An 11,902-nucleotide genomic window follows, 5' to 3' on the forward strand; every position below is an offset into this window, starting at 1 on the left:
TCTAAGTTTATGAGCAATATATAAAAATTGTTATTCATTGCTTCAGGCTCTTTACAGATTTCTTGTGCTACGAGGTTGAGTAGTATGTTACCAGCCAGACTAGAGCAACAGTAACCCTAAGTGAAGGTGTTACAGAAAATTCAAAATTGCAGCAAGCTGTGGATATCAGAAGAGGAAACTTCCAAAATGTACCCAGTGCAAACTGCTCCTTAAGAGTGACTTGGAATTCTGAACTCAGTATCAGCCATCATGCAGATATCAGTCTCCCAACCTGCTCTTTTTTGTACAGTGACATGACTCCAGAAGCACAAGACCATGCAATCTACGTATAATTGTTAAAAATATTCCACATATTAGAGGGAAAGCACCTCATGCTCCAACTCTGTTCCTTTTACAGAGCTCAAGGAGTTGAAAAGAAATCTTGTACCAACACAACCTCGGAGTGAAGCTATAAAGGGTTACGGCCTAAAGCTAACCTACCTAAACTAAACAGACTTGAAGTCTGGCAACAATTAATACTGTAATACATTTGAAAACATTATGCTACTGCAAAGGTACAAAGGAAGAAAAAAAACATACTATGTAACAATGTTTCATTAAGTAACAAAAACATAGCAGGATCAATCAGAACATCTGTGTACTATGTACAAAGGCCACTACAGTCAAAAAATACTAAGTAACAGGTGAAAGGAGGACATCAGCAAGAGTATAATCAGCAACTTTCAATATGCATTCCTTTTACATTTTGAACAAAATCTGTCTGCAATTTATTTCCAACAAATAACATGAAGGAAGAAAAAAAAACAAACTGGTTTCCCAAGGAGCAAACGGGAAAGCAAAATGGAAGAGTCATCTCTGATGCTAGGTGAAATAAGCCCTTATCTGCAGTCCTTCCTATGAATGACTAAACTGTGGCAATGAAAAGGGACTTTCTGAACTAGGGCTGGAGATGTTGGAGCCAAAGCTGTAGTCCAGAAAAAGACTGCAAGTAATCTGACATGGTGAATATTGCACTCAGAAATGTTTACTAGTTCCCTGCAAGGTAGGTGTAAACCTCTGTACATTAGACAGACCTCCTCCTCTCCCTTTCAGGATTTTGATGAGTCTCTGGATCTAATCACAAAAAATAATTAGCCAATTAAAGGAATTCTTCATCGCACTGCCCTTTTAAATAATCTCACAAAAAAGGATCAACCAATTAAATGATGACTCCATCGCCTTGCCCATTTTTAAGTTCTTGTCTAAAATAGAAAGCTCGAGCCATGCAATGCAACTCATACATCCTCTTGTTGCAACAACCCTGCTTATAGCATCCGTAGTACAGAATAATATTCTGATAGTAAGAAATGCAGACCCTGCCCTGATGGAAATGCTACACATTTGTAAATCAAACTGCACAAAGGTCACTTACTCCAGGGATCTTAAACTACCCTCTGACATGAGCAGGTCACGCTGGAGAGATAAATACATCTCCCAAAGAGTGCCAGTACTCTGGAACAAGCTTCCAATTCACATGAAACAGAGCTCCTCCCTGACCCTCTTTAAACGCAACCCATATTAATGGATAGGTAACTGCAAATTCACTTCTGGGGTAGCGCCCATGTTGCACCTGGACAGAGGAAGTTGTTACTAACTACCATAGACCCATACCTCTGTGAACGTCACTCATCTAATCACCGACAATAGCGGCAACTCAGGATAAATATGGCTAGGCTTGTAAGGGCTCTATGGGCGTTAGCCTAGTAACCTTCTACGAACCCATTCATGGTAAGTATAATGCATTAAAACCCATGTCAAAAGTAAAGGCAGTGCAAATCTTGCCCAATATTTCTATAAACATTGTAACTTACTGGTAGGAACAGTTAAGTACTTAAAAGGACTCGGTCCTGTTAACTGCCAGACTGGTGATCACCAAAACGTATAACTATAAGTACTAAATGGAGGTGTAGAGAACAGCAGTTTTGCCCTTGCAAGTAGGCAGTCTCCACAAACTTGCAAAAAAGTTAGTACAGCTAAGTGAATATGCTCACTTTAATGGCAGTTCTTTGAAAGAGAATTTACTGTAGCAGTAAAGTATGACATACGGGACTACAAGCAAGGCTACTCATGACATTTACCCATTTTTTGTTAGCTGCAGTCAGCATCCTGCACAGGTCATTGCTGAGTCAGAAATGATGTCATCTAGTGTACATTCTCAATAAAAAAAAAAAAAAAAAGAAGATGAAACAGAACTGGCTTATGTCCAGATCTGTTATTCTGAGCAAGAAAAATTGCTCTTCTGCAATGTACTACCACAATGCAGTGACATGCAGTTCTGCTAAAACAGATGTGAACAATACAACAAAAGTACAGCTGTGTACACTTACCATAAAAGTAGATGTTTGAGTGTATTCACTGTTGCAGTGATCACATTTGGGTTATCTGCCTGCAGGTAGCCCTCAGCCGGCCCGAAAACTAGAGACTTCGTATTTCTGCGTCGGTTGCTGTCACTCCAGGACTGACGTCAGGGGTATAAAAATAGGTAGCCAACGTCATTACATCAGTTCTTCTTGCCCCAAATGTCAGGAGCCCCCCAATAGGGAGCTAGGTTATGGTGGTGGAAACCACCACCAGTAAAAAGTAAATACCAATACCCCTGAAAGGGGGGAGTGAAAGGCATAGAGAGAGAGAGAGAGAGAGAGAGAGAAAAAGAAACCAGGGGGCTGGAGGGAGAGAAACCAGGACTGCAACAGAGAATACACTCGAACATCTACATTTATGGTAAGTGTACACAACTGTACTATGTTTGTGTTTCACTGTTGCAGTCATCACACTTGGGTGGATTCCCAAAGCTGAAGAAGGGTGGAGGCAGTCAAGAAGAGTTAGAACTGGCTAGAATGCCCTGCAGGACTGCTATTGCAAAGCCTGCCCTGGATTTGGAGAAGATAGGCAAATGGTAGTTCTTGGTGAAAGTGTGTACTGAACTCCAGGTAGCAGCTTCCAAGATGTCCCTGGTAGGGACTCCCCTGAGAAATGCTGTAGAGGTAGATGTTGCCCTAGTGGAATGTGTTCTGACACCCTGTGGTGTTGGTTTCCCATGGTGCTTGTAGCAGAAATGGATGCAATGTGCTATCCATTTAGATATTGTTTGCTTAGAAATGGCCTTGCCCTCTGCCCCTGTTGCAAAGCTGACTAACAACTGGTCTGATTTTCTGAAGGCCTTAGTCCTATCCAGGTAAAATCTGAGCTGTATCTACACGTCCAAGGAGTGCAGGATCCTTTTCCCTTTATTTTGAGGATTAAGGAAAAAGGTTTGAAAATATATGGATTGATTGAGAGCCACACTGGACACTACTTTAGGCATAATGGAAGGGTTTGTCCTGAGAGAGACCTTGTCAGCTTGGAAAATACTGAAGGGTTCCACAGGCATAAGTGCTTGTAGTTCAGACACTCTTCTAGCTGAAGTGATGGCTAGAAGCAATGCTGTTTTCCAAGAGAGGAATTTTAAGTCTGCTGATGCTGCAGGCTCAAAGAGTGGAAGTGTGAGCTTTTCCAGTACGAAGTTAAGGTCCCAAGCAAGAGTGGGTGCTCTCCTTAGTGGCCTTAAGTTGTTTGCCTCTGTCAGGAACTGTTTGACAAGGGGATGCGAGAAGAGAGGTGGCTCAGTGTTGTAATGAGCCAAAATGGCTGAGGAATGTATCTTAATGGAAAAGGACAGGCCTTTGTGGATTAGATCTGCTAAGTAATCCAGGATTAAAGGCAGGGAGGGCATAGCTGTGTCCTGTCCTTTATATAGACTCCAGGAGCAGTACCTTTCCCACTTATCCGCATAGGATTTCCTTGTACTGGGTCTTCTGGCTTCAAGAATGATGTCCAGCACCTGTTTGCTTAGAGCTGCTGGGATAGTATTCAAGGGATAAGCCAGGCTGCAAGATTTAGGGTTTGCAGTTGCGGATGCAAAATCTGTCCCTCCTGCTAAGAGAGCAGGGTAGGGTTCTGGTGTAGGTGCCATGGTGGCACCGATTGTCAGGCTGTGCAGGAGTGGGTACCAGTGCTGGCGTGGCCAGTCCAGGGCCATCAGAAATGTCCTTGGTCTGTCCTGTCTTATTTTGAGTAATACTCTTGAGAGAAGGGGCAGAGGTGGAAATGCATAAATTGAGAGGTTTACCCACTGAAAGGATAGGGCATCCACTTTCCAGGCCCTGCTGTGAGGGTTTCTGGTGCAGAATCTGCTGAGCTGGTGGTTGTAGGGGGAGGCAAAAAGGTCCACCTCTGTGGTCCCCCATTTCTGAATCAGAAGGTTGAAGGTGCTGGGCTGTAACTGCCACTCGTGTGGGTCTAGGAGATTTCTGCTTAAGTCATCTGCCAGTGAAGTTTGTTTGCCTGGCAGGAATTGAGCTTGCAGATGGACTTGCATGTCCAGTGTCGTGCTCCACAGAGCCATGGGTAGCCTGCAGAGTGGGTAGGAATGGGTTCCCCCCTGCTTGTTGATGTACCACATAACTGTGGTGTCTGTTTTTATTAGAAGTTGTCCTTGAAAGAGTAGGGATCTGAAAGCTGTCAGGGCATTCTGCACAGCTAGCATCTCTTTTTGGTTGATGTGCAGATGAATTTAACATGGGCTCCAGTGGCCATGAATGCATTTGCCGTCCATGTGTGCTCCCCAGGCATAGTCCGATGCATCTGTGGTTAGGGTCTGGGCGGTGTGGGGTTGAGTAAAGGGCAGTCCCTTGTTGTGGTTGCATGCTTCTGCCCACCAAAGGAACTCTGTCCTTAGACAGGGTATGATAGGAATGACTGTTTCCAGGTCCTGAGAATGTTGGCACCAAAGACTTTTTAAGTACCACTGAAGTTTCCTCATACGCAGTCTTGCATATGGAATTAGCAGTATACATAAGGCCATGAACCCTGGGGCCTGCAGTATTTTTATTGCGGATAGCTGGGTTCTGGTGGCCATTTGTTTGAAGTAAGCTGTCAGACAGACTTGTCTTTCTGAAGTGAGGAATGCCATCTGGGAGGCTGTGTCCAAGCTTGCTCCCAGGAATACAATCTTTTGACTGGGTACCAGTTTTGATTTCTTTTCGTTGATGGTGTACCCGAGGGAAGTGAGAATGTTTTTCACAAATGTCAGGTGCTGCAACAGCAATTCCTGACTGTCTGCCTGAAACAGGCAGTCATCAAGTATGGGTAAATTTGGATATTTCTCTGTCGCAGTATGCAATAGCTGGAGCCAGGCATTTTGTGAATACTCAGGATGCAGTGGATAAGCCAAAGGGAAGTGCAGACAACTGATAACGCATAGATTCAGACCTGAAACATAGATACGTCCTGCATGACTCCCTTACAGGGATGCGCAGATAGGCTTCTTTTAAGTCTAGGGTGACTAATCAGGCATCCTTGGCTAGCATAGGTGGAAGCTGTTACAGGGTAAGCATTTTGAATTTTGGTACCACCAGAAAGGTGTTGAGAATTGAAAGATCCAGGATTGGGTGCCAAAAAACATCTTTTCTGGGTACCAGGAAGTGTCTGGAATAGAATCCTTGACCTATCTGTTCCACTGGAACAGGCTGAATAGCTCTGATGGAGACCAGGGATAGAACTTGGTTTTGAGCCTCTGCCCACTGGTTTGGAGGAAGGTCTGGGAATCCTCTTGGGGTTGTTAGTGAGTGGAAGTAAAATTTGTACCCCTGGGATACAATGTTGAGGACTCATCAGTCTTGTGTGATGGACATACAGTTTTTTGCATGAAGGGCAAGTTTTCCTCCTAGGGGTACAAGCAATTGGGCAGAGGTGGGGAGTGGAAAAGAGAAGTCATTGTGAGTTTTTTCCGTAAGGAGGTGGCTTACCACTCCCTGCTTTGGGGGTGGGGGCACTCCATTGCTTTGATCTCTACATACCCTGAGACTGTAGGCTGGGTGGTCTGTTTCCCCTGGGTCTGGTTTGAGATGGCCTGGGAGGGGGCTGGAATGGACCAGTGTTTAGATCTCTGCATACCCTGAGATTGTAGTCTGGGTGCTCTGTTTCCCCTGGGTCTGGTTTGAGATGGCCTGGAGGGGGCTGGAAAGGACCAGTGTTTGGAAGGGCAATGCCTACTGAATCTAGGGGGTTGCACTTGTAAGAATTCTTTAAGACTTAGCTTTTTCTTCCATCTTTTTAAGAGCCTCTTCTGCTTTGGTGCCAAACAAACTGTCCTTGTTCAAAGGAGTGTCTAGTAACATTGATTTGAAATTATCTGGCAAGGTCTGCTCCTTGAGCCAAGCATGTCTTCTCAGTACAGAACAAGTGACTGCTGCCCGGCAAGATGCTTCTAGGGCATCAAAGCCACACTGCAAAGTATGCTTGCTGACTTGGCTTGCAGAGTGCATAAGCTCCTGCAATTCTTTATTTTCTGCACAATCTGTAAAGGTTAGCACTTTTTGTTTAATAAGTTCCATAATATGTTGCTGGTACTTCAGCATGTGAAACTGACAAATTAAAGCCCTAATATAGCAAGAGTGGCAGAGGTATATACCTTCTTAACCCATCTGTTCAAAGCTCTGGAATCCCTGTCCGAAGGGGTGGGATTCTTGGCTGTAGTTGCCTTGATACCTTTAGGCCCCTGGGAAATGATTTCTGCCTCGGCAAGAAAGACTGATGCAATGGCATGGGCTGCCTGTTTTTATACCCCTGACATTAGTTTTGGAGCGACAGTAATTGACGCAGAAATACTAAGTCTCTAGTATTCAGGCCGACTGAGGGTTACCTGCAGGCAGACAACACAAGTGTGATGACTGCAACAGTGAAACACCAAGAACATCTGCTTAAAGAAAATGAGTTCTGATCATCACAACTGTTAGAAGAAACCAATAGTAGTAAATTCAAAATCCAAACAATAATAAGGGATGTGAGTGATTGTTTTTATTAATACAGTGACCTGTCTAAGATCTGTTGTTATGGCACATATCAACAACTATACAAGTCATGCAACTGTTGTTATACAGATGTTTCAGCAAAGATGTAAATTTTTAAGAGTTGTATAAAAGCCTGCAATTGTTCTACCTATAAAAATGCAGTAAAGAACTGAACTTAGACAAGCTATACAGGGCAAATCATTTTTCTACGAATAAATACAACATACGCTTGAAAGGTGAAACTATTTTCTTTCTCTCTCTCTCTCTCTCTCTCACGCACACACACGTAGTAGTGGAGCTCTGAAATCCTTAGCCACTCATTTCCCATCAAAAACTACACTACCTTATTTGGAGGCATACCTTTCTGGTTAACTAAGCAAATCTGCTCTATAGGTTGATAGGTACTTACTAGGCTATTGATCCATAAGGATCCTTAGTAACCTAGCCCTGCATTCCCAAGGAGTTTTTAGCCCTTGTATTTTACGTACAAATGACCTAGAGCCCTTGTATTCTAAGTATAAATATCCCAGAGTTGGGCAGACATTTGAAAATAGTAAGGGACATACTTTGCTTTACGTGGAGAGAATGACTATTCCAAGAAGTGATATTCTCTCGGATACAGCTACCCCGCCATTATGTTCTATTTCTGTTGCAGAAGAGATGAAGATCTTTAGAGTGGGTTTTTATATTCCCATTGGATTTGTGGATGTACAGTAGGCCCAAAAGGATGATATTGGTTTAGGCTCTGTAAGTGAGGCAGAGGTTGCTTCTCAGTAGCCTGTAAGTTACACTGAAGAGGGGCAGGGATGTAAGACAGTCAGAGCAGCTTTTATGATTAGATCCTTGATTTTCTTGGTGAGAAAGTGTGGTCATTCAAGTTATATCAAGTGTTGGGACAGCTGCATTACAGAAGTGGGCATTATACTCAATGATCAGCCTAATATGTGCCGAATGCAGTGGAATGATCACATCCATTGACCTGGATGCCATAACCTCACTAATAAGTTGCACAATGAAAAAAGACTTTTACAATAGTGGATACATGATGACTGAAGGGACAGCTCATAGGTCCCCGGGTACCTAACTAATTGATCAATTCCCAGGGGTGTGTTGCTGAAGTAACTGTTATACGGAAAGTTATGCTTACTGAAGGATACTATTATATATTTTTGGCATTTAGTTTTAATGTAATGGTTTAATACCAGCTGTTTGGGAAAGGCCTTCTATGGAGGATTCTGGTGCCTTAGGGAGAATTTATGATGACATCAAGCTTACATTTAGCTGCTGACTTGTTCAGCCATAAAAACTTAATATTAACTCCAATAAGTAAAGGCTAAGGGGGAGGGTCCAAGGACTAATAACTGGGATACACGGCTACTGAAGGGTCTTTTGGAAGATGCTGAACCTCCCACCCTATGTCCCCCTGGGTTCTATTAAAACGCCAATTTGCAATACAAGTTGCATATGGATTTACATTTACCTGGGTAAGTTTATCCTCTACACCCAGGTGTGGAATGGTGTTAAACATCTTTGCAAGGTTGAGATACGCCTGCATACTGATGTTCACTGATCCACTGCTTCAATAAACTTCTCAAAGAATTTAACTAGATTAAGTAAGCAGGATCTAACCCTGACAAAATTGAACTTACTTGAATCAAATTGTATGTAAATTGCCTACATCCTGTTTTATTAATTCCATAATGATCCTTTCCAGAGTTTTACAGATAACGCTGGTCAGACTTGGGGGTCTACTATTACCCAGGTCCACAGATGCCCTACCTTTGTGCAGGAGGATGACTGTTGCTGTCTTCCATTCTTCTGGCACAAAGCCTGTTTGGACAATGATAGTGAATAGCCTCTGTAGGGGGTTTGATAGATCTTGTTTCAGGATGGCCAACAGGCATCCTGGTATGTTATGAAACCAAGCACAAAAGCAGAAATGTTGGCCTTGGATAGTGTTTTTGTTTTGAGGGGAGGTGTGTATGATGGCATGTGATCTTGAAATGAGGTGGAAACTTTGGAAAAGTCATTTAGATTTGAAATATTGATCCAGCAGGAATTAAAGCATCAGGGCTACTTTAACAAATCCAGAAGGGAAAATTTGTCTTAAAGGATTGCTCTAAATGAGTACTTCCCAATAATGACTCACTCCAGGGCACTCTTTAGGGGTTTCTTTTAATAAATGGACTATTTCTTTAAAAATCAGCTCAGAAGTCAATTCAGGCTGTGCTCTTTTCTTTGCATATTTGATGGACATAAGCAAGCATGCAAGCAGTAACAGATACTTTAGAAGAGAAGATAGAGAGAGACAAAGTCTGATACTCAGAGTGAATTGCTCATTTCTATAACCTTTATTCATCTGCATTTTGCAACTAAAACAGTTACAAATTATAGTTATCTTCAGTTAGTGGTAGAACCAGGTAGCTGCTTGTCTTTTTCTTATGCCATTTGTTTGTTCAGATCTTTCCTTTTTACATTCATTTGTACAAAAGTACATATGTTGTATAAATGTGAATACATTTTAACTACTATACCATTACAGCTGTTTTTTTTTTGTTCAGTGTGAAGCTTATTTGGGTGTGGCTAATGATGGCCATGGCCCAAGGTAGCAATATTCATCTGTCGCACATTCTTCAGATGAATACCTCATTATGTACTGTTACCAGTATGGTTAGTAGCAGCATCCTTGACAATGCATATACACAAAAAGTAAGTAGCGACTAATTACAATTTGTAGAACCCCAAACAATAACACCAGGGTCGTACAAAGTTAAAAGAATCTTTTAAGCACAGTTGTTCCAAACTCTGTCCTAAGCCTTGAAAAGGTGTCTAGCTTGCAACACTTTGCAAATGGAGGTGGAAATAGTTTACCTGCACCCTCTAAAATATCCTGAGTTTAACCATTCTTAAAGAAAGAGAAGAACAGTGGAGGTGACAGCCACCATTTATGCAGCATATTTTTTGTGCCAGCACAAAGGTATTTTGTTGGGGAAGAAGAAAGTTGATCTAATGATACAACTAAAAACAAAAGCTAGGAGCTACTCTTCAGAGTTGCCAGCAGATGATTACAAGATTTCTCTAAAAGTTAATTTCTACTGAATAAGAATGCCCTGGAGAACCAGCTTTTTTTGATGAGCTGGTTTGCTTACAAAATTGCCTATAGGTTCATAGGTGTTTACTAGGCTAACGACCACAGGGGCCTTTTTAAGCCTAGCTATGTATCCCAAATCTCTGACAAGTTCTGGTGCCTTGATAAGTGTTAGCAGGGGTTTGGGAGGTGAAACATTTACAAGCACAGTCCTGGGAGATGAACCATTTACAGGTTGCCTGTATACATTAAAGACACAGGTGCCACCCTCGGATTAATATCTTGTTCACCAACCAATTGTGGACCTAGATGCCATCCTTTTGTTTATAAGCTGCATAACATAAAATGGTTTCCTCACTAATGTATACACTTGATGGACAAAAGCTAGATTACTATGCGTGTGTGTGTCGCCAAGTCCCTGACTACTGGGTCAACTCATAGGAGTATGTTGTCAATATGACACTTATCAGGGGTGGATGACTTCCTGAAAGACACTATTATGCATTTCTTGGCATTCAGTTTTAGTAAAAAAAAAATGAAATATGTTGTTCTGTACTAGCTTAATCAAGTTTTGATCACTTATAGCACACCATAATTCACATAGTCATACCAATACTGAAGGCATTACATACCTTATGTACAAAACTGCACCAGCAATCAAACTCTTTTTCATCTTTACAAAAAAATCCCTGAAAGAAATTAAAAATCTTTTCATTATCAGCTGTAAAACTTAATGGTGTAATCAAGACTAGACACCAAACCATTTCTAAAGTTGGTGTTTATCAATCTACTCAAAGCAGTATCATTTTCGGATAAAAAAAAAGTCAAACAGCAACTACTATGCTTTATGCATCAGAGCATGAATGGTGACTTCACACAGCTACTTGTATAGAAGCATGTATCAACACTGAAACCTGGTTTGGGCATGAAAGCAACAATAGTTCATCTATGAAAACAGTCCATCATGATCAGAAATCTGCTTGGTTAAAAATGCAAAATAAAACAAATTCACAGTAACCATACAGGAACACATAGAATCAACTATTCCGTGGAAAGTGGAAGGAAAATAAGTACCTGGAGGAAGTCCACAGACACTGAACATAAAAGCTCCTCCCAAACATCATCTGGAGGTCTGGACTGAATCCCAGATTATAGAGCCGACAGGTAGTGCACTAACCACCAAGGTCTCTGTATTAGAATAACCTATCTCAAAATGTCTTCAGATATCATTTTTCAATCATTCATTCATTCTCCAAAAATTGCTTTGCCAGAATTAAGATTATATGGGATCTGAAGCCCAGAGCAAGCAAAGCCAGAACATCATAGAATGCACACGTGCATGCACAGACAAGTCTACACACAAACATGTGTGTGTGTGTATACACACATGCATACAACTGAAAGACTTCAAAGAAGACTGACATACAAACATATGGACAGAAGATAATTAGGCCTATAGGAAATGAGCTAATTTCTGGGTCAGGATTCAGAGTATGTCTGAAGACAGGTTACCAGAACTCAGGGAACAAATACTTTTTCAATGAAATATTAAGTATATGGCAAAGGGACCCGGCTTAAATGTAATAAAAGATACTTTTCAGCCATTAGTTAAAATGTGGAAGAATAGCCCACCTCAAAGTAAATAAAAGAAATAAGAGTGGAGTTTGAGTGAAGGAAGCATCAAATGGTGAGAAACGAGATGGACTTAGAAGCAAAAAAATCAATGAGGCAATGTTTGGTTCTTCAGAGGAGATGACATGGCTTTGGTAAACAATGTAATATTCAACTCTTTCGTGTAGAATATAAACAAAGGTTTTTACTTACTCTTCTAGACGAAAAATCATCAATTTATTTTAACACTATTTTTGTGAAATAATAAAATACTCTTTTATAAGTATACAAATAAAATACTTAAACAAAAATTGCAAAATACATACATATACAC

At 41.3% G+C, this 11,902-nt stretch overlaps 1 protein-coding gene across 1 annotated transcript in view; it reads right to left on the bottom strand.

Annotated features, from left to right (window-relative positions):
• The window catches only part of ATG4A (autophagy related 4A cysteine peptidase), a gene marked incomplete in the record, with an annotated part of 835,516 nt that overhangs the window by 58,721 nt on the left and 764,893 nt on the right, over positions 1–11,902 (bottom strand). The window contains 1 exon segment of the mRNA XM_044057209.1: positions 10,590–10,646. Within this exon segment, the coding sequence (XP_043913144.1) occupies positions 10,590–10,646 (57 nt within the window).

This window comes from Protopterus annectens, chromosome 15.part0, assembly GCF_019279795.1.
Source record: "Protopterus annectens isolate FY-2018-M chromosome 15.part0, PAN1.0, whole genome shotgun sequence".
NCBI classification, from domain to species: domain Eukaryota; kingdom Metazoa; phylum Chordata; order Ceratodontiformes; family Protopteridae; genus Protopterus; species Protopterus annectens.